Below are 24,425 nucleotides of genomic sequence, written 5' to 3'. Positions count from 1 at the left end.
CTCCAGCCATTTCCACAAGCCCGTCCTCCCCAATTAAGGTGTCACCAACCTCCTGTGCAAGTAGCACAATATGCTTGAGTTTATTTCAGCTCTATTCTACACATCATTAAAGCTGCCATTAAAACTGTGTGGTCTTTCTTAATGTACATTTCTAATTATGTTCAGGACATTCCGTGGAACCACTGCCTGGTCTCTCTACATACGACATTTAAATGCCGTCCCTACAGTATAGCAGAGTATTGAGTGCTGCTGATGTCTACACACAGGGGAGCTAGTACAAGGTCAGGAGAATGGGCGTCCAACTGGCTTGGTGGATGCTAGCTGACTGATGACCAATTGATGACTGACTGATGACCAATTCAGACTCCCTTAGCAACCACCCCCCACCCCGCCACACCCCCTGTGGGCCCACTAGACACTAAGTGCAAGCTTTCAGTTGGCCACCGGATAATTTCTGACCTCTCCCACACAGCCAGGATATGGACCATCCAAGAGGCATATATTTAGAACAAATAAATACATGGCTCTGGACCGCCCTGGTTCCTGCCTGTCTGGAATTCTTCAGTCACCAAGATGGTGTTTCTGATGAAAATATCACTGTACCTTTTTAAACTTTAAAGACATTTCTCCATAACTAAATTGGTCTGTTTTTTCCATTCATTTTCATTCGCAATTGCAAAATGGACAAATATACATTTCAGGGCTCTATTCCATCTGTATCGCTGAAGCATTACAGATTGCTCTATAGAAATATAAAGGTAATTTCCGATTGAGCCGACATGTAGCATTTACCGTGTCTGTTTACTGCATTAGCAGCAGTCTAGATGGCAGGCTAGCTCCACTGTGCTCCACACCTCTCAGGGGGGGTCTCAGGATCTAGGTTAAGGTCTGTATACTCCAAGGGAGGGGTGCATCATGCCCTGGAGGGGATGTCCATAAGAGCTTTCCTCCCTCTCTTCCCACACTGGCCGTGCCTCTTCTTTAAACCTTCATGACAGCTCCCTCTTCCACATGTGGAGGTGTGGCAGACCCAAGTCTGCTTTATGCTTTGGCTTGTTGAGCTAAAGGGATTTGATCTCTCCGTGGTTGATGTTAAGAGCAAACAACATTCTGTACAACCTTCGGGAGCCAAGAGTCTCGGCGCACAAGTCTTCTGTTTTTATGTTCTTTGTGTGAGTGAAAAAGCGCATTCCATTAGAGAAAACATAACATGGAACGCTGGCTTGTTTCTGCTGTTAAAACTAATGTTGTTTCTAAACACTGTGTCAGCATAGATAACTACTGTTGTGGCTTCGGGTTATTGGTGCTCTACACTACAGTTGAAAAGTACAGAGAGAGAGAGAGAGAGAGAGAGAGAGAGAGAGAGAGAGAGAGAGAGAGAGAGAGAGAAATCCCATTCAACTCTGCCTCCATCACACCTCCCCGCTACAGAATTGAGTCACAGTCAAACGCCAAAAGTGCTCCAACTTCTTGGAATATCATTGTTTCAACTCTACGACTTTTCAGTAGAGTTAAAAAGAGTCAAAATGATCTTAATATATATATATATATATATGTATATATAACCCCAACAAAAATCAATATTGCTATGAGTAGGAGAGAGAAAGGGGAGTGTGTGCAACAAGCTGGAAGTAATGTGCATTGACAGCCCATGGGGCGGTGGGGGGGAACTGGGCGTGTGTGTGTGTTGGGGGATGGGGGGCTGAACGACGGGGCACTAGTGGGGAGGGAGGGATGGATGAAGGGAGGGAGGGAGGGGTTCGATGGAGAGATCTGTCTCCAGCAGCAACACTCTTCCTGGGCAACACAGTGTGTCAAGTGCACAGAAGACAAATAAAAAGAGAAGAGAGAAGAAACAACACAGAAACCGATCTATAATGCACTCAGAGTCCCTGGAGTGGACAAAGGAGAGAGGATACTCCAGGACACAATGCAAGACTCAATGATAAAGTACTTGAAACCAGGATCGAACTCTTTCCTTACTAAAGCAAACACACCATCTTTCTGCTGCTTTTGGAAAAAAATAACTGCAGCATATCTAAGGCCCTCTCAGTCCTACTCTGCAGTTATCCTTGATTGTCTGTAGTTAAGTATTGGCGTATTGTATTCTATTCAAGTAGGGCGGCAGGTAGCCTAGTGGTTCAGAGCGTTGGGGCCATCTGTCGATGTGCCCTTGAGCAAGGCACTTGACCCTAATTTCTCCTGTATATCGCTCTGGATTAGAGTGTCTGCTAAATTACTCAAATGTTATGTAAAATGTAAGCATTGCTGTCACCAGGTCACTCAACAACCAGGTCACCACTCTCTTTCTCAAGATTGCTGCTCGCAAAGCAGAGGTACAGAACCTATATTTGCCATTAGGGAAATGGCCCGCCCTGAATGGTAACCGTTTCATATTTTATATGCTTTCAATGCACTAGGCTGCTGTGGTGACATAAAACCTGGAAAGCTTCCTAATTGAGGAGTGGGTTGTCGTGACCTAATGGGGGAGTGCTCAGTGGTTCAGTTCCAGGGCTGATGGTGAATCTGTAATGCATATAGTGTTGTGTGCTACGGCTGTGTCCAAATGGCTTCCTATGTAGTGCACTACACTTGACCAGGGACCATTGGGGTCTGGTCAAAAGTGGTTCACTTTGTAGGGATTAGTGTGCCATTTGGACCGCCTCTGTTGTCAACTGTTCACACAGGGGCTAGGTATGGTGTAGAGAGGGATCATCATACACATGATCTCCATCCGCACCTTCAAAACATTCCCCCCTGGAATGGAGTGGGACAGGCAGGAAAACACTGGAGAAGACCTAGGGGCCAGCCCTGCTTCCTCCTGTTGATCATGCTACAAGCATGCATGGCTGACTGAGGAAACCAAAGGAGAAGAAGAACTCTCAGAAAGGATTTCATGTGGGTCATTAAAGATGAAAACGGGCTAGTGAGGGAGGCAGAGGCAGAGTAAGACCGGAGGGATTGGTTGGCTTGGGTGACCCTGCGCATCTGTCATTGGGCATTGCGTCCCTCTTTGGTTTCTGAACACTCTCCCCATCGTTCTAAAGTAGATACACATGTACAGGATATGTGCTGCCGGGGACTGGAATAAAACCCTGTTATATTTACATCAATTTCTAAAGGCGAATGTAACGGAGAAGCTTTGTAAAGCAGGAACTACTTCCAAGATACTACTGCATGTAAAAGTCCCCCAGTGAAAGATTGACATATTCCTGAATTGATGCTCCCAAGATGGTTCGACTAAGATTTTTTGTGAACATTCAAAAATAGCGTTTCTTTGCGTTTCTATTCAATAAAAATTGTCAGGCTGTCACACTTCATTAGACAGAGATTGTTTGAAACTTGGCAGGCATTAGAGTGACGAGGCAGGGGGCTGTTTCTGTCTGGACTCTGGACTGTCTAGCTACGCCACAGAGGGTCTCTCTCCTGTCCCCACCAACCAACACCTTGTCTATTATGGTCCATTGTGTTCAGTAGGGCAAAGCGTACCAAAAAAGTTTGCCACAGAAATCCAGGTCTACCTCACTCAGTTTCAAAACATGTTCTCCCATTTCGTTGCTTCTGAACACAGCCCATGATACACATACAGGAGACATATAGGAGAGAGACAGAAAGGAGATAGGAAGTGATGGAGAAAATGGCGTGCTAGTTTCATGGACGGGAAGTCAGTCAGACATGCAGAAAGAAAATGGATGCCTGTCACTGTCTGTCTCCGCTGTTGCTAGGTGTAGTTATTCTAGTCTCCAGCGGGGCATATCAATATGTGTTTGTTTGCTTGCTCCTGGGTCAGTGTTCACACATTGCCATTGTGCAAAAAGGGAGAGATTGTCCAGGGGATGAACGGGGGGATGGGTGGAGAGAAGCGATCAATGAGGATGGAGATAGAAGCACTCTCAGAGAGACTGAGAGAGTCTCAGAGAGTCTCACTTTCTGGTTGGGTGGTGCATAGCGTGAGTCACTCCCGTCTCCAGGGCAAGTCTGTCTGTCTCCTCAAACGTCTGTCTGTCCCACTTAGGTCTGGAAGTCCTGGAGACAGCGTCCAAGATGGACGCCCGTTGTTTTCAACGTAATCTACTCACGTTCGCATATGCCGTTTCGTGGTTGTTCTTTTTTTGTACCGGGACTACTATGCCTGCGCACTAGTCCCGATGAGACGGCAGGATCGTGCGAACATGCTCCGGAAACTCTGCCAGCTGGGCTCATGACATCAGAGCATGAATATGAAATGTAAATATCTTCGGCTGAGTGATTTAAAAAAAAGAAATTGGCCTCAGCAACTAATATTTGAACAATTCAATGGATTTTTTGGGTGCACAAAGGTGATGACTAAAAGTGTTTTATTATGAATTTTCGAATTATGGGGCCGTCGATGGGAATTGTCTTTCTGGGCCGTACTTCAGTTGAAATGCAATACCGAAGCTGTCCGCTGGGAATTCGAAAGCATGCTTCCAGTCTGGTGCCTTGGTTTGTCCCCTACAAGTCTGTCAGTCTGTCCCTAAATGTCTGTCTGACCTTCAGTCTCATAACTGTCTGTCCCCTCAATGTCTGTCTGTCCCCCACAAAGTCTATCTGTCTGTCTATAACCTACTGTCCAGACAGCACAGCAGCCATTGCCTTTAACGATGCTTCTGTGTAGGCACACGAGTGAGCTGTGAGACTTGTGGATGAAGAAATGATGGACCTTCGTATTAGAACATACATTTTCAATTGTGATTTTAACACCCAATGTTTAAAAGAATCAACACATTTAAGTTCATAGTGTACATTACAGAACCAATCAGAAATAATTGTTCAATTAACACTTTTCAAAGAAACAAAATAATATGAGCACAAACATACTATGATTAGGATGAACTGTGATTGCACAAATCCTTTATTTCCCGTATTAAATAGTATATTTTAACAGCTTTTTTACGTTTATTTTTTTACATCTACAATAACTTTGTGTGTTAGAATATCAAAATGAAAAAAAAGAAGAATGACACCATTGTATCTTTAAACATAAAAATCTGGGATGTGAGTCTCCAGTATGTCACCACTATGGCACCATATCCTTGAGAGTAAAAGTCATAAAAAGTTCTCCAAACATGACTTTGAAATAAAACACAGAACTGTAGGTATTGTAGTCAATATAATATTGAGTCCAAAATTATTTTCTACAAGCCTACTTTTTTGTGCTAGATAAAAATGGCTTGTAAGGACCAGTGCTTTTAAAGTAGTGCTTGCAACAAATGTCACAAAAAAGACCTTACTATTTACACAATTTTTAAAAAAAGCAGTTGTTATTGATTGTCACCTTGCTTTTTTATTTTTGACATACATCTCCTGGTTGATTTAAATAAATCTATTTCATATAAGAAATGTCTGTATACAAAAAAAGACAAACAGATATAAAGAGAGGCAAGTCTGTAAATGCATTTGTTTGTGACATTTATGTAATAAGTTACATCCCAAATGGCACACGTTCCCTATATAGTGCACTACTTTTGATCTGGGTCCATAGGGCTCTGGTTAAAAGTATAGCACTATGTAGAGAATATAGTGCCATTTTGGATGGAGAGAATTCTAACGCTACCAATATTAATAAAAATTATTTTCCAGCACTTTTTAATAACGAAATACTGCAAATAGGATATTTTTACAACTCTTTTACAATATACACAACACATTCAACATTGCAACTTTTCAATACAGAATCTCTTTAAAAAGACTTGTCCTCTCATTTGGATCAATGCCCGTGAGTCTGCGTGTGACCAAGTCAATCCTCATGGAACGGGGTCTTCAGTGCGATACAGCAGTGTTTCCACACTTTTGACCTATTCTAAAGCTAGCCCAGCTGATTCAACTCGTCAACTAATTATCAAGCCCTTGACTAAGTGAATCAGGTGTGCTCGTTCAGGGCGACAACAGAATTGTGAATCTTCTGGGGGTCCCCGAGGAGAGGTGTGAGATCCACTGTGATAGATGACCATGACAGAATCACTTGGGGCCCTGTAAGAGAGGAGACCCTCTGAAACGACCTTTCTCGTCACGTCAGAAACTGCTGTTCCCGTTCCTCTTGCCATCGGCAGAGAATACAGTTTGTTTTTAGCTCAACTTCATTTCAATTCAGGAAATCAACTTGAATCCAAATGTATATTTTTCTCAAAGCTTTTCAATGAGGAATGATGGATCTGGAATTTGCTTGTTTACTTCTGAATGTAAGCCATCTCCTGCTGTATTCCGGAACTTAATTTACTGAGTGATTTCACACTGTAGCCAGTCAAGAAAAGAAGAAAATGCTTCGGTTGATTTGAGTTCCATTTAAATAAATACACAACATCATTGCACTGGTAATGTAAACTTCTTCCAGGCTAAAATGCAGCATGGAAATAAACAAAACCTCAAAACGGTCATCCCTTCCTCCGATCTGCTCTCCCTCTTCATATTTAGATACCATTTGACCATAATATGGGATCTGTTTCACATATCCAATCTCAATAACACGTCAGAGGACAACCTAAATACTATTTTACCAACACGTAGATCACCAAAACCTGAATCAATTCCTCTTCCTCTCTATATGGGCAGATGACACAACAAAACATAACACAGAACAGAACATTTGTAAATCTACCTCACAATAATTTCAGACATCCAGCTCCTTCAAATCAATCAATCAATCATGTCTCATCATTCTTCATAATGAATATTAATCTCCATATCAATCCTTCTCCATCCTTTCCATACCCACATTCACTTTCCCTTCTTTAACAAGTTATACTGTACTGAAGCGCAGTACTGTAGCTATGACAGTGGTAAAACACGTCTCTTATCACAGTCTTGTTAGTAATCTTTGTCCGAAACTGTATTTTGTACACCCATAAAGAAAAACAATGATATTCACAGTGGTGAAGAAATCGCCGCTCTCTCAACCAACCATACCCTTCATAAAAAAATGTGTAACATGAGAAGATGCATTTGGTTTCCCCTGAGCTGTGTGCCAGTGGGGAAACTACTGTCAGAGTGCAGAGAGACACTATGCTGAGCTCTTTCACTGAGTCCTGAGTCCGTCTCACACAAATGAAATGGAGAGAATGTTACATAGAAAGTCGTAACATGCACAGTTCAGTTTAAATTCCTCTTCTTTCGCGTCTCCTCCTCTGTTCAATTTTTTATACCCCCTGACAAAATGGTCCAATGGTCTCTCTTTGCACCCCCCCCCCCCCTCGTCTCAGAGGTAGAAGCCAGTAGTCTGTGGGTCTGGGAGGGTGGGCAGGGTCTGTAGGGCGCCGGGCTGGGGGTGGAGACTGTCGCTGGCTGTCTGGCCATTCACATCGGGCAGTAGACAGCTCCCTGTGTGAGCCACGTTGGTGTCGTTGAGGATGCAGCCGCTCTCCATCTAAACACAGAACAACATTAAAAAATATCATTGGAGCTGTATGCATATGATAGGACACAACCCCCCAAAAAAAAAAAAAGACAAACTAACTCTAATCACTACACTGGGCTCTGTTCTGTGGCATGTTGAGGTCTTTGACACCATTCACTTAACCTTTCACTGCAGTGGGCTGAATCAGGGTCAGGTAGTCTTAAACAAATCTCCTTTCAAACAGAAGGGTACACCTCACACACATGGTTATGGGCTTAAACAAGAAGACACCAGGTCTTCTATTGAGTTTGCATCTCAATATGACACTTTATATACATCACAGAAGACTGAAATATAACAAAATCTTTTGACATAAAAACAGATTTTATGTGGGTTTTTAGAAACCCATAAAATTGTACCCATGATGACACTATGTCATTTGACTGCAGGAAAGGGCTCCTGCAGGTCAGGTCAGCCAGAGAGCGGAGTGGTGCAGAGCGGACACACACACACACACACACACACACACACACACACACACACACACACACACACACAGGTTAGTGGACAGCAGAGGATGGGTGGAACTAGACAGCAGAGATAGCTACTCTAACTGTAGCTTGTAGTAGTTGCTAATACACTAGCTAACTACACAAAGTAGCATATCCGCCAAACCAACAGAGTACGGACACTGGTACAAGCACTGAGCTCCACTCTCTATACTCCATAGGTGTGAGTATGTACTTTGTGGCTTCCCTGTATGAGGGAATCCCCTGTGTGTGTCTGTTGTGACAGTTTCTACCATCGGCCTAATTGTAATCCTGCTTAATGGGCCCTAAATGGATTAGCTAGGCATCATCCATGTAGAAATCTTAATAGGGCCACCTTATATAGGCCCCCCATAGGGGCAGGCCAGCAGAACACAGCGCACCTGCAGCAGGACAAACCCAGCCAGGTTAAGGTAGGCCAAACTCAACTAATCTCTTAATGCTACTCAATCCCAAATCACATCAACACCCCTAGCTGGGGGGAAACAGCACCCCCTGTGGTGGGATGTGACACCGCACATGTAGGCATGCACCCATGCGCATACACACAACATTGCCACACATTCTTCTGCCCCTCTATGTATTAGGTAATGACGATGGGAAAATTGTAGGTCAGGACAGCTCATGCTTGACTGACCAGCTTGGCTCTATGTTCCTCTGAGGCGTGGTCGCTGACCCTGAAGAAAAACACAGGGAAGGCGGAGTGGGATATGGGGGGCATGAATGGCTGCCGGTCCGGTTAGCAGTCGCTGCCTGGGAGCTATAGCTCTCATTGTGGGACTTCAACCTTGTTCTATTCATTACAGTTCTTCACCATCGGCTCTTCTCTCTCTCTCTCTCAACAAAGAGACCAACCAACTCTATCGTTCGTTACCCTTCATGGATCTTGAAACATTAATTCAGCACAACAACAAGGAGAGGAAGATGGTGTCCAGCATGCAGAATGGACTGTGTGCTGTACTAATGTCCAGTTCGTCTTGTCCTGAGGCCTTGTTTTGACCGACTGGGCCCCTTGTGACACTCCCTGACAAGCCTCCTGTACTGTATTAAAAAAGAAAAAGTTACAAATGCACAGAGGCCGGTCCTAATCTCACCTTCGTCTCCAAATGTACGGAGGCTTGTTGTGCAATTAAAACGGAGCGTCTTCACTTCAGATCGACACGGTAGCAACCGGTACAAACGTGTGTGTGTGTGTGACACGCACACCTCGCTTGATACACTCTTAAAAGCAACCTCATTCAATACCCAACGGAGCTGGGACCCTACATGACCCGAACACAACATATACTGCAACTGTACAGTACGCGACACCCTGAAGGAGCAGCCATGGACGTAGCCGACACTAGTTCACTCCCAGTCAGTGTCCTGATCAGAAGTCATGCTTGACATGATCAGCTTTGAACAGATTGTAAGGCGGTCCCTGCAGACCAGAGCTGCTTCCGTCACAATCACACTGCGGTAGGATCAGACCCGGGCATTTAGGTCAAGGCTATGTTGTGCTACCCGCAAGGAAACAGCCCTGGCAGGAGAGGGTTTTCCTACTGCAGTCGATGCTTACGTCGACAGAATCCCTTCCAACGGTTGACTTGATTGTGGCGCAATCCTGAAAGATCCAACGCCACTCCATGGGAGACCTACGCTCCTCTCCATTGACAGATTCTCCACCGCCGTGACCCGTTGCTCTCCACTCATCTGTTTCACGTTACATGTCCGCTCACGTCGATTTATCTTACATTGAACTGTAAATCAGCAGCCGAAACAAGCCCGAGGCAAGGGCTTCCCGATGCTACATCAGTGCCTTTACAGAGAACCATCGCTTTCATGACATCGAAATAGTGCTCCTAATGCTGGGATGTCAACCATTAACAAGACAGTTCCACAAACATACAGTCACAGAAATTCACCAAATATTACAAAAGAAAAAGACATCAGGTTTATTATCCATCTATGAGCATCTTGCTTTATTCTTTGACTCTTACCTTGCAGTGAGTGGCATCTTGGGAAGCGGGGCGATTCAAAATGCCGTAGGCGCCCAGAGAAGGCATGGTGTGTTGCGGCTGTGACAGCCCCAGGATGTAATCTAAGGAGTTCTGGGTGGTGGGGTACTGGCGGTGAAAGTAGGCGGATGGGACCTGTGGAGAATGTTGTTTGTGATGCTCCAGATGGTCTGAGGGGGTAGCAGTCACCCCTCCTTGTCCCTGGTAGTGACCTATGCCCCCCACCGTACCCCAGTTCATCACCATGCCCACGGTAGTCGAAGCACCCGTACCGTAATCTGTGAGAGTGACCTCACCTCCTGTAGCGTGTGAGAGGGTGTCCGCACGCCCGTTGGTGTAGGAGACGGTGCAGGCTCCGTTAGCGGTCAGTCCCAACTGGTCGTCGTAGCCGTACCTCTGCCAATCGGGATCAGGGTGCACCCCGTTGAGAGTGGCACTGCTGTTGCTACTTGCCTTCTGCTGTTTGAAATGAGGCTGAAGCTGGACCTGTAGGTGCTGGTTCTGTTGCTGCCACTGGCTCTGAAGATGGATGATGTTCTGGTGCTGGTGGTGTTTGAGCTGCCCGGACCCTTGAGGCCCCAGCTGGGATGTCTTACCGTTGACCAGGGGGTGAATGCTGTGGCAGTGGTCGTCCAGCCCCGCATGCAGATGCTCCTGCTGGGGAAGCCAGTGACCATTATCGACCACGGTTAGTGAGTTTGTGTGCTGCAGTGTGTCTGGCTGGCTTGGCGTGGGGACGTCCGTTTGTGTCGGGGGCCAGGGGTATTTTGCCAGAACGGGCTTTACTAAGTTGAGGTGCTGCTGCATCTGCTGGGAGAGCTGCACTATGGGTGGCTGTTTTGGTAGTCTGTGAGGGGGTAACATGGGTTGGGGGATAGGAGGGTTAGTAGCCTGGGGGTGGAGGGTAGAGATATGCATAGCGGGGTGGCTTGGTTATAAAGGTTAGGGATAAGGGTAGAATTAAGGATAGGGCCAGGGGGATGGGTTGTAGTTGAGGTTTGTGGTATGGACACGTGACTGTCCCCACCCTGGCCCTCCTCGGTCTTGTTCTCCAGCGAGTCGTGGATGTAGGAGAGGATCTCGTTGTTGGTGAGCAGGTCGTTGAGCGAGGGGATGTAGTCCGGATCCATCTCCACTCTGATCATCCTCTCATCCAGCAGCAGTAGCTCCAGATCCTCTGCGTTCAGACCCAGGTTCTCCAGAGCAGAGAACAGCTCGCTGATAGGAAGACAGTTATTTTATTTGACAAATTCAAAATACATATAGACTTGGGAGTACAACAATGCATACATAAACAAAATATTGGAATTAAAAACTGAAGGGCAAAACAATGGAAAGCTTGGGCAAGACTGGCTGTACAGTGGGCAGTCTAAAGGGACATTACACTCAATTCAATTGGAAAATACTTGTATATAACATTATATACAATACATACAAATATACAATCACCTGTTAGAGCATGTCTCGTCCCCCTCCAGAGATAGTGAGTCCAGGGTGGCGAGCAGTGGGTCGAAGCTGGATGGAGGCTCCCCGTTGGGGCCAGTGGAGGTGGTGGTGACCCCGTTGGGCACGGAGCTCCAGCTCTTTCCACACACCCACCCAGAGGGCCACTGCTATAGCCTCCACTGCTCTGCCCTTCCCCCTCGCCTCGCTCACTAAACAGACTACTGTGGAAGGACATCTTGGGCTCGACGGCTGGTTGGCACACGTACACGGACTCATCCTGCCGCATCAATGCCCCAAGCAGGGAGCTGGGGTCCAGTCCACCGTGATCCTTCGACGATTTATTGTCCAGCTTGGCCTTCTTGGACTTGGTCTTGCCTTTGGTCTGGAGTGAGTCGGTGAGGCCGTGGATGGGGTAGCTACTCTGGTAGAGAAGTGCTTCGCCCGTGGCGAAGGTGAAGGGGAGGTGCATGGAACGCTTCCTCAGGTGCTCTCCTCCCTCCTCCTCCCTGGGTACGAGAGGATGGAGAGAACCAATCAGAACACACTCTTTCTGTTTAGGATAAAACTCCAGCAAAGTTAAGGCTTTGTGTCCTTAAAGTTGGTGGGAGCGTCATTTTAAGTGTGCAGCAGCGGTTCCCAAACTAGAGGTCGTGACCCATGTCGGGTTTGCCTGATATGAAAATGGGGTTGTGGGAGAATTTCCATCTTCTTTGTCTCTCAAAATCAAAATGATAATGTGGTGAACTTTAAAAATCGAAATGAAAATGATTCAAATCTAAAAGTTAAAATTCAACGACAGAGCGCCCTTAGATCGTGGGAAAAGGCCGCTCTTGACGGTTGCACTTGAATCATTTCCACGGTGAATGACTGAGCCTGCTCTACGCTATGAAATCACACACTATTGCAGAGACGGACATTACCGGCCGCAATTGATATGGGGAAAACAATGTGTGGGGAGACAGAGGCACAGAAACTCACATCAATACCTTTGTCAGATAACACTGTGAAACTAAGAATTCATGCTATAGAAAGCAATCAAGAGGAAACTGACTGAACGACTCAAACTCCCCACCTTATGCTCTCCAAATAGATGTTAGCTGTGCTATTCACGAGGGCATATTGTTGTCTCACTATTCCCAAGCATGATATGGCACAGGGGACGTTCAATGTGCTGAAAAACATATGGGATCGAATGGTGGCCTTTTGCACAGATGGGGCTCCATCTACCATGGGACGGTGGGCAGGCCTCTGATCTTTAGTTATGAATGTGTCGCCCTCTGCCAAATGGACGCATTGTATGATACACCTATCAGGAATCAAGGTAAGACCCAGATGCAGACTGTCGAAGTAGCAATGGTTTAACGTTCCAACAACAAGCAGAAGACAGGTCAAGGCAGGCAGAGGTCGGTAATCCAGAGGTCGGCAGAGGTACAGGTCGGCGGGCAGGCTCGGGGTCAGGCTCAGGGTCAGGTAGAGTGGTCAGGCAGGCAGGCTCAGAGACAGGACAGGCAAGGGTCAAGTCCGGGAGGAATAGCAAAAGAGAATAGAAGCAGGAGAACGGGAAAACACTGGTTGACTTGAAAAACATACAAGACCAGCTGGCCCAGAGAGACAGGAAACACAGGGATATATACACCAGGGATAATAAGTGGCACCTGGAGGGGGTGGAGACAATCACAAGACCAGGGCGTGACAACACCCACTGAGCTATATTGGATACACCGAGAGCAACTGGTGGCAAAAGAGCTGAGCGTAGAACATTGGAAACTACATTGAGCACACCTGTTCACAAAACTATTTGGGGATATGGGATCAGAGCATGACAATGTTGTATTTCACACCAAAGCTTGGTGGTTATTGAGGGGGAGTGTTGGAAAGATTTTTTCAAATTGAGAACGGATCGGTTGTCATTCGCAATGAATTTAAATTACAAACTTTGTTTACTTTCTGTGTAATGAAAATAAAATGTGTCTCCTTGCCTATGTAACAGACATATTTGGGGAACTGAACGAATTGAACACAAGCATGCAGGGGAAATACAAACAAATTATATAACAAATCAGCGAAATCTGTGTGATCCTGGTTCAGTTGACATGCCGGGAAGTGAAATTGAACAGCTGATCAAGCTGCCATGTGACCGAATGCTGCAGACAATGCATTCACCGGTCACTATGGAGACGTTTTGGTTCTATACTCGAAGGGAATACAATGCATTCACCGGTCACTATGGAGACGTTTTGGTTCTTGACTCGAAGGGAATACAATGCATTCACCGGTCACTATGGAGACGTTTTGGTTCTATACTCGAAGGGAATACAATGCATTCACCGGTCACTATGGAGACGTTTTGGTTCTATACTTGAAGGGAATACAATGCATTCACCGGTCACTATGGAGACGTTTTGGTTCTATACTCGAAGGGAATACAATGCATTCACCGGTCACTATGGAGACGTTTTGGTTCTTGACTCGAAGGGAATACAATGCATTCACCGGTCACTATGGAGACGTTTTGGTTCTATACTCGAAGGGAATACAATGCATTCACCGGTCACTATGGAGACGTTTTGGTTCTATACTCGAAGGGAATACAATGCATTCACCGGTCACTATGGAGACGTTTTGGTTCTATACTCGAAGGGAATACAATGCATTCACCGGTCACTATGGAGACGTTTTGGTTCTATACTCGAAGGGAATACAATGCATTCACCGGTCACTATGGAGACGTTTTGGTTCTTGACTCGAATGGAATATAATGCATTCACCGGTCACTATGGAGACGTTTTGGTTCTTGACTCGAAGGGAATACAATGCATTCACCGGTCACTATGGAGACGTTTTGGTTCTATACTCGAAGGGAATACAATGCATTCACCGGTCACTATGGAGACGTTTTGGTTCTTGACTCGAAGGGAATACAATGCATTCACCGGTCACTATGGAGACGTTTTGGTTCTTGACTCGAAGGGAATACAATGCATTCACCGGTCACTATGGAGACGTTTTGGTTCTATACTCGAAGGGAATACAATGCATTCACCGGTCACTATGGAGACGTTTTGGTTCTTGACTCGAAGGGAATACAATGCATTCACCGGTCACTATGGAGACGTTTTGGTTCTTGACTCGAAGGGAATACAATGCATTCACCGGTCACTATGGAGACGTTTTGGTTCTATACTCGAAGGGAATACAATGCATTCACCGGTCACTATGGAGACGTTTTGGTTCTATACTCGAAGGGAATACAATGCATTCACCGGTCACTATGGAGACGTTTTGGTTCTATACTCGAAGGGAATACAATGCATTCACCGGTCACTATGGAGACGTTTTGGTTCTTGACTCGAAGGGAATACAATGCATTCACCGGTCACTATGGAGACGTTTTGGTTCTTGACTCGAAGGGAATACAATGCATTCACCGGTCACTATGGAGACGTTTTGGTTCTTGACTCGAATGGAATACAATGCATTCACCGGTCACTATGGGGACGTTTTGGTTCTTGACTCGAAGGGAATACAATGCATTCACCGGTCACTATGGAGACGTTTTGGTTCTTGACTCGAAGGGAATACAATGCATTCACCGGTCACTATGGAGACGTTTTGGTTCTTGACTCGAAGGGAATACAATGCATTCACCGGTCACTATGGAGACGTTTTGGTTCTTGACTCGAAGGGAATACAATGCAGTCTCCCTCAGAGCATTAAAACTCATGGTATGCTGATTCAGAGCCCTCATCTGCATTAAAACCAAATATCTATCCAGGTTGGATGTGACAGGAGAGACGCGGTACGCACTGATGACCACGCCCCCTGACCCTGAGATGCTCAGACACAATATGGGGATATGGGATATATATATATATATATAAGATAAATTATTTAAATGATTGACTGTCAAAGCCCCACAAAAGTAAACATTTCCTGTGAATTACATTTTTCCCCCCCATATATTTGGGGTCGCGAGGATTTTATTAACGTGATGAAATCCAATCTACTGTCCTCCCTCTTACTCACTGGGAACAAGAGGAGGACGAGACATAGCTTACCAGAACACTAGGGACTACTATTTGGACAAAAGTCCCTAACACTATGGACTAAAGAGCTCTGACTGTTAAGGATTACACATTACATTCACCTCATTGAAATCTTTCATACAAACAGGTGGGCTAAAGCTGCACTTACACCAGGGGCCTCTGGGTGGCGATAATGTAGTCAGGCTTGCCGTTCTTGTAGACCAGTCTGGCGTTGGCTTGGACCCACCTCCAGCGGTTATCCTTAGTGAGCAGTCTGAACACCGTCAGCCCGCTCTCTCCTGTCTTGATCACTGGAATCGCATACGACACCGAGTCAGGGGGATGTATCAGAACCAATGATTGTATGGTCATAACTGAACATAGGCTATTATGCACATAGGCAACACAGTGCATATGTGCACCCATGCATGGAACCAACCCCTACACACTCACGACGCTTACAAAAGCAAGTCTGCCGAAAGATGCTGTTTGCATGCGAGTGTACATGCACCTATGCACCATCACACTTCTAAATGTACACACACACACACACACACTCCTTGATCCTTCACCCAATTGGCCTATTGTTGTCTTTGCAAGGCGTGTTGTGGAGTAGAGCACGTCTCAACTGTGCAGCTTTCCGGAGTAGGTTCATGGTGGCGAATGGACACAGGTGTGAGACACCGTCGACACATTGTTCTAAAGAGAGGCTTGCAGTAAAGAGATTTACACCCAATGTGTTCCCCTGCAGTGCTGCTGAAACTCGTGTGTCACTTTCAGTGGACACTGGTGGACTTTGGATCTTTATTCCATTCCTGATATGGATATGTGGCCCCAGTTCACCACTCTGCTCTAATCTGCTCTGGGCTTTGCACAATCTCCTCCATAATCTGGATTATGTGTAAACATATTCTCTACTCTAACCAACCATGTGTCCCACAGAGACGGGTTGGTTGTTTAGCAACAAAAACCGTTGAGCGCTTAACTATGAGGCAAAACAGACGGGATCGGCTTAAATTGCTGACAACATGTAGACTACATTTTGTTTCCAAATGTTAATTGAAAACATGAATTAATGTGCACAATGAGCACCTGTCTCTCAAATACATCGTTAGAGTTGCTGGTTAACTAGCTAGTGAATTGTTTTGCCATATTAGAATCGACATGAAATCTGTCAAAACACCTCATAACAAGACATGGTATCAACAACAAGATAAAAACTAGCTGAAACAAGCCACCTACGGTTCCCCACAAGGCAGCTTTTAGCCATTGTTGCTAGTTACCCGACCGCTCATAATCATAAAAACCGCGTGGCTTCCGGCCACATCGATGTGCGCGCATCATTTTTGTGACGTTTGTCACCCAAAGCCGTCTATATTGTTTGTCCCAATAATCCCTCCTGAAGTGTGCACTGGTTCACTACTCTCAACCAATGTAAAAGCATTGGATTGCTGTAGGCATGGGCTAGAGGGAGTTTAATACACCAGTCATTTCCTTTCAAATCCATGAAGGGAAGTGAACAAGTGTACACTTTGGGAGAAAGGAGAGACTATTAAGGACGCAACCAGACTTCTACTAACTCTTGGACAGTTTGCCAATCAAAGCTCCGCCTACATGTCTTTTAAACATACCGACCTACTACCCTGGACTACTTTCTAAAAGCAATGAAAGGTTGTGAGTCAAAAGTTTTGAAAAGGCAGCATATACTGTACTGAAATAACCATCTGTCCAACAATGAATACTGGATTTTTTGTTGTTGTTGATATTAACAACATCATGCTTGTCTTTGCACTCACTAGACTATTTTAACACTTTCATTAGGCAAATTGTCCCCTCCAGTATTTAAACTCAGAGAGCTCGATTTGTTATGTACTATAAACTCAGAGAGATGGAAGGGGTGATATTGTAAACTTAGAGAGATGGGGGAGTTATATTAGCCATCGACCACTGAGCAGTATGGAGTGTGTGAAGAGCAGTGAAGCTGATGCTTAATGTTCAATGGTTAGAACAGGGTCATTGTGTTTACATGCTACTGTAAGTAGGACACTGTTACTGCTGAACGATTGTACTCTCTCTCTCTCAATTCAATTCAATTCAAGGGCTTTATTGGCATGGGAAACATGTGTTAACATTGCCAAAGCAAGTGAGGTAGACAACATACCAAGTGAATATATAAGGTGAAAAACAACAAAAATGAACAGTAAACATTACACATACAGAAGTTTCAAAACAGTAAAGACATTACAAATGTCATATTATATATATATATATATATATATATATATATATATATATATATATACAATGTACAAATAGTTAAAGGACACAAGATAAAATAAATAAGCATAAATATGGGTTGTATTTACAATGGTGTTTGTTCTTCACTGGTTGCCCTTTTCTCGTGGCAACAGGTCACAAATCTTGCTGCTGTGATGGCACACTGTGGAATTTCACCCAGTAGATATGGGAGTTTTTCAAAATTGGATTTGTTTTCGAATTCTTTGTGGATCTGTGTGATCTGGGGGAAATATGTATCTCTAATATGGTCATACATTGGGCAGGAGGTTAGGAAGTGCAGCTCAGTTTCCACCTCATTTTGTGGGCAGTGAGCACATAGCCTGTCTTCTCTTGAGAGCCATGTCTGCCTACGGCGGCCTTTCTCAATAGCAAGGCTATGCTCACTGAGTCTGTACATAGTCAAAGCTTTCCTTAATTTTGGGTCAGTCACAGTGGTCAGGTATTCTGCCGCTGTGTACTCTCTGTTTAGGGCCAAATAGCATTCTAGTTTGCTCTGTTTTTTTGTTAATTCTTTCCAATGTGTTAAGTAATTATCTTTTTGTTTTCTCATGATTTGGTTGGGTCTAATTGTGCTGTTGTCCTGGGGCTCTGTAGGGTGTGCTTGTGTTTGTGAACAGAGCCCCAGTCTCTCTCTCTCTCTCTCAGCAAACAACAGAGGAGTGTCTGCGTGTGGTGTCCAGTCTGCGTGTGGTGTCCAGTCTGCCTCAGATAATATTTCTAACCCACATGTAGTTAGCTTCCTGCACATAAATACATATATTAGATAGCTCTATGTAGTACTAATATTTTATTGTTTTTATCTTTATTTAACTAGGCAAGTCAGTTAAGAACAAATTCTTATTTTAAATGATGGCCTAGGAACAGTGGGTTAACTGCCTTCAGGAGGTAGAAGAACAGATTTTTATCTTGTCAGCTCGGGGATGTGATTTTCCAACTTTTCGGTTACAAGTCCAACGCTCTAACCACTGGGCTACCTGCCGCCCCACAAGTATACACTACATAAGTATGTGGACACCCATTCAAATGAGTGGATTTGGCTATTTCAGCCACACCCGTTGCTGAGAGCTGTAGAAAATCGAACACATAGCCATGCAATCTCCAATCTCCATTTCCATGGACGAGCAGCCGCACACAAGCCTAAGATCACCATGCGCAATGCCAAGCGTTGGCTGGAGTGTAGTAAAGCTCACTGCCATTGGACACCGGACCGGCAAAATCTGGACCCCTACAAATCAGCCGGGCTAGGCAATCTAGACCCTCTCTTTATAAAATTACCTGCCGAAATTGTTGCAACCCCAATTACTAGCCTGTTCAACCGCTCTTTTGTATCGTCTGAGATTCCCAAAAATTGAAAAGCTGCCGCGGTCATCCCCCTCTTCAGAGGGGGCGACACTCTTCACCCAAACTGCTACCTATATCTATCCTACCCTGCCTTTCAAAGGTCTCCGAAAGCCAAGTTAACAAACAAATCACAGACCATTTCGAATCCCACCGTACCTTCTCAGCTATGCAATCTGGCTTCCGAGCTGGCCATGGGTGCACTTCAGCCATGGTCAAGGTCCTAAACGATATCATAACTGCCATCGATAAGAGACAATACTGTGCAGCCGTATTCATCGACCTGGCCAAGGCTTTCGTCTCTGTCAATCACCACATTCTTATTGGCAGACTCAACAGCCTTGGTTTCTCAAATGACTGCCTCCCCTGGTTCACCAACTACTTCTCTGTTAGAGTTCAGTGTGTCAAATCGGAGGGCCTGTTGTCCGGACCTCTGGCAGTCTCTATGGGGGTGCCACAGGGTTCAATTCTCGAGCTGACTCTTTTCTCTGTATACATCAATGATGTCGCTCTTGCTGCTGGTGATTCTCTGATCCACCTCTACACAGACGACACCATTATGTACACTTCTGGCCCTTCTTTGGACACTGTGCTAACTAACCTCCAGACAAGCTTCAATGCCATACAACTCTCCTTCCGTGGCCTCCAACTGCTCTTAAATGCAAGTAAAACTAAATGCATGCTCTTCGACCGATCGCTGACTGCACCTGCCCGCTCGTCCAGCATCACTACTCTGGATGGTTCTGACTTATGTGGACAACTACAAATACCTAGGTGTCTGGTTAGACTATAAACTTGCCTTCCAGACCCACATTAAGCATCTCCAATCCAAAATTAAATCTAGAATTGGCTTCCTATTTCGCATCAAAGCATCCTTCACTCATGCTGCCAAACATACCCTCGTAAAACTGACTATCCTACCGATCCTCGACTTCGGCGATGTCATTTACAAAATAGCCTCCAACACTCTACTCAACAAATTGGATGCAGTCTATCACAGTGCCATCCATTTTGTCACCACTATGACCTGTATGCTCTGGTTGGCTGGCCCTCGCTTCATACTCGTCGCCAAAACCCACTGGCTCCAGGTCATCTACAAGTCGTTGCTAGGTAAAGCCCCGCCTTATCACTGGTCACCATAGCAGCACCCACCCAGAGCACATGCTCCAGCAGGTATATTTCACGGGTCACCCCCAAAGCCAATTCCTACTTTGGCCGCCTTTCCTTCCAGTTCTCTGCTGCCAATGACTGGAACAAACTGCAAAAATAGCTGAAGCTGGAGACTCTTATCTCCCTCACTATCTTCAAGCACCAGCTGTCAGAGCAGCTCACAGATCATTGCACCTGTACATAGCCCATCTGTAAATAGCCCATCCAACTACCTCATCTCCATACTGTATTTATGTATTTATCTTGCTCCTTTGCACCCCAGTATCTCTACTTGCACATTCATCTTCTGCACATCTATCCATCCAGTGTTTAATTGCTATATCGTAATTACCTCGCCACTATAGCCTATTTTATTGCCTTACCTCCGTTATCTTACCTCATTTGCACACACTAAATATACTTTTTTTCCTACTGTACTATTGACTGTATGTTTGTTTATGCCATGTGTAACTCTGCGTTGTTGTATGTGTCGAACTGCTTTGCTTTATCTTGGCCAGGTTGCAGTTGTAAATGAGAACTTGTTCTCAACTAGCCTACCTGGTTAAATAAAGGTGAAATAAAAATAAAAGTGGAAACACGTTCTCTGGAGTGGTGAATCACGCTTCACCATCTGGCAGTCCGACGGACGAATCTGTGTTTGGCGGATGCCAGGAGAACGTATCTTAACGCTACATCCATACAATGACATTTTAGACGAGTCTGTGCTTCCAACGTTTGGGGAAGGCCCTTTAAATGTTTGTTTTTTATAAAACATTTTTTGGGGGGGTAGATCAGCTTTAATATTGCAGATAGATGGTAGATTCCATCAATTTAATTGTCTGCATGATTTTCAATCTCTTAAAATAGATTTTCCTTTTTTATTTTCCCCTAACCCTACTACCCCTCTCCTAATTTGAGTAAACTAGTGGACAACAACACCTAGGCTTCTACTTCAAGCTTATTCATACTACATACAGTACCAGTCAAAAGTTTGGACACACCTACTCATTCGAGGGGTTTTCTATATTTTTACAAATTTCTACATTGTGGTATAATAGTGACGACATCAAAACTATGAAATAACACATATGGAATCATGGAGTAACAAAAAAAGTGTTAAACAAATCTAAATATATTTTATATTTGAGATTCTTCAAAGTAGCCACCCTTCGACTTAATGACAGCTTTGCTCACTCTTGGCATTCTCTCAACCAGCTTCATGAGGTAGTCACCATGAATGCATTTCAGTTAACAGGTGTGCCTTGTTAAAAGTTAGTTTGTGGAATTTCCTTCCTTCTTAATGAGTTTGCACCAATCAGTTGTGTTGTTACAAGGTAGGGGTGGTATACAGAAGATAGCCCTATTTGATAAAAGACCAAGTCCATGTCATGGCAAGAACAGCTAAAATAAGCAAAGAGAAACGACAGTCCATCACTACTTTGAAGGTCAGTCAATCTGGAAAATATCAAGAACTTTGAATGTTTCTTCAAGTGCAGTCGCAAAAACAATCCAGCACTATGATGAAACTGCCTCTCATGAGGACCGCCACAGGAAAGGAAGACCCAGAGTTACCTCTGCTGCAGAGAACAAGTTCATTAGAGGTACCTGCCTCAGAAATTGCAGACCAAATAAATGCTTCACAGAGTTCAAGTAACAGATACATCTCAACCTCATCTGTTCAGAGGAGACTGCGAGAATCAGGCCTTCGTGGTCTAATTGCTGCCAAGAAACCACTACTTAAGGACACCAGTAAGAAGAGACTTGCTTGGGTCAAGAAACACAAGCATTAGACCAGTAGAAATCTGTCCTTTGGTCTGAGGAGTCCAAATTTGAGATTTTTGGTTCCAACCGCCATGTCTTTGTGAGACGCAGAGTAGGTGAACAGATGATTTCCTCATGTGTGGTTCCCCCCACCGTGAAACATGGGAAGAGGAGGTGTGATGGTGTGAGCAGTGCTATGTTGGTGACACTGTCAATGATTTATTTAGAATTCAAGGCACACAACCAGCATGGCTACGACAGCATTCTGCAGTGATACCCCATCCCACCTGGTTTGCGCTTAGTGGGACTATCATTTGTTTTTCAACAGGACAATGACCCAACACACCACCAGGCTGTGTAAGGGCGATTTAACGAAGATGGAGAGTGATGGAGTCCTGCATCAGATCACAATCACCCGACCTCAAACCAATTGAGATGGTTTGGGATAAGTTGGATTGCAGAGTGAAGGAAAAGCAGCCAACAAGTGCTCAGCATATGTGGGAACTCCTTTAACACTGTTGGAAAAGCATTCCAGGTGAAGCTGGTTGAGAGAATGCCAAGAGTGTGCAAAGCTGTCATCAAGGCAAAGGGTTGCTACTGTTAGCAATTTATGTCATTCTTCAATAACGCAAACTCCAAAGCAAATCAGGGGAAAAAAAATAGGTTTATTTGAGAAGGACATACCATAGATGTTATGCTAGGAGGTAGATGTTCAGTCTCCCCTGTCCTCAGCTTTTCTCCACAGAACAAAGGACAGGATGCCATTTATAACCCCCCACCCTAGCCTGGGGTTGACCAATCAGAAGTCCTTGCAGTACATCTGGGCCAAATACCATTAGTACTTGTTTTTATTCCTCTCATCCTCTGCGTTTGTTTAACACTTTTATGGTTACTACATGACCCCATATGTGTTATTTCAAAATCAAATCAAATTTTATTTGTCACATACACATGGTTAGCAAATGTTAATGCGAGTGTAGCGAAATGCTTGTGCTTCTAGTTCCGACAATGCAGTAATAACCAACAAGTAATCTAACTAACAATTCCAAAACTACTGTCTTATACACAGTGTAAGAGGATAAAGAATATGTACATAAAGATATATGAATGAGTGATGGTACAGAGCAGCATAGGCAAGATACAGTAGATGGTATAGAGTACAGTATATACATATGAGATGAGTATGTAAACAAAGTGGCATAGTTAAAGTGGCTAGTGATACATGTATTACGTAAGGATGCAGTAGATGATATAGAGTACAGTATATACGTATGCATATGAGATGAATAATGTAGGGTATGTAACATTATATTAGGTAGCATTGTTTAAAGTGGCTAGTGATATATTTTACATCATTTCCCATCAATTCCCATTATTAAAGTGGCTGGAGTTGAGTCAGTGTGTTGGCAGCAGCCACTCAATGTTAGTGGTGGCTGTTTAACAGTCTGATGGCCTTGAGATAGAAGCTGTTTTTCAGTCTCTCGGTCCCAGCTTTGATGCACCTGTACTGACCTCGCCTTCTGGATGATAGCGGGGTGAACAGGCAGTGGCTCCGGTGGTTGTTGTCCTTGATGATCTTTATGGCCTTCCTGTGACATCGGGTGGTGTAGGTGTCCTGGAGGGCAGGTAGTTTGCCCCCGGTGATGCGTTGTGCAAACCTCACTACCCTCTGGAGAGCCTTACAGTTGTGGGCGGAGCAGTTGCCGTACCAGGCGGTGATACAGCCCGACAGGATGCTCTCGATTGTGCATCTGTAGAAGTTTGTGAGTGCTTTTGGTGACAAGTCAAATTTCTTCAGCCTCCTGAGGTTGAAGAGGCGCTGCTGCGCCTTCTTCACGATGCTGTCTGTGTGGGTGGACAAATTCAGTTTGTCTGTGATGTGTACGCCGAGGAACTTAAAACTTACTACCCTCTCAACTACTGTCCCATCAATGTGTATAGGGGGGTGTTCCCTCTGCTGTTTCCTGAAGTCCACAATCATCTCCTTAGTTTTGTTGACGTTGAGTGTGAGGTTATTTTCCTGACACCACACTCCGAGGGCCCTCACCTCCTCCCTCTCGTCGTTGTTGGTAATCAAGCCTACCACTGTTGTGTCGTCCGCAAACTTGATGATTGAGTTGGAGGCGTGCGTGGCCACGCAGTCGTGGGTGAACAGGGAGTACAGGAGAGGGCTCAGAACGCACCCTTGTGGGGCCCCAGTGTTGAGGATCAGCGGGGTGGAGATGTTGTTGCCTACCCTCACCACCTGGGGGCGGCCCGTCAGGAAGTCCAGTACCCAGTTGCACAGGGCGGGGTCGAGACCCAGGGTCTCGAGCTTGATGACGAGCTTGGAGGGTACTATGGTGTTGAATGCCGAGCTGTAGTCGATGAACAGCATTCTCACATAGGTATTCCTCTTGTCCAGATGGGTTAGGGCAGTGTGCAGTGTGGTTGCGATTGCATCGTCTGTGGACCTATTTGGGCGGTAAGCAAATTGGAGTGGGTCTAGGGTGTCAGGTAGGGTGGAGGTGAT

At 45.0% G+C, this 24,425-nt stretch overlaps 1 protein-coding gene across 1 annotated transcript in view; it reads right to left on the bottom strand.

Annotated features, from left to right (window-relative positions):
* Window positions 1-4,866: 4,866 nt before the first annotated feature.
* Window positions 4,867-24,425, bottom strand: part of ahr1b (aryl hydrocarbon receptor 1b) — a 124,072-nt gene continuing 104,513 nt past the window's right edge. The window contains 6 exon segments of the mRNA XM_065018753.1: window positions 4,867-7,381; window positions 9,879-10,816; window positions 10,819-11,114; window positions 11,346-11,490; window positions 11,493-11,848; window positions 15,537-15,678. Of these exon segments, the coding sequence (XP_064874825.1) occupies window positions 7,214-7,381; window positions 9,879-10,816; window positions 10,819-11,114; window positions 11,346-11,490; window positions 11,493-11,848; window positions 15,537-15,678 (2,045 nt within the window). The 3' untranslated portion in view covers window positions 4,867-7,213.

This window comes from Oncorhynchus nerka, linkage group LG5 (genome assembly GCF_034236695.1).
Source record: "Oncorhynchus nerka isolate Pitt River linkage group LG5, Oner_Uvic_2.0, whole genome shotgun sequence".
NCBI lineage: Eukaryota > Metazoa > Chordata > Actinopteri > Salmoniformes > Salmonidae > Oncorhynchus > Oncorhynchus nerka.
Note: the sequence above shows the minus strand (reverse complement) of the source record. Positions and strands in the feature narration are given on the sequence as shown.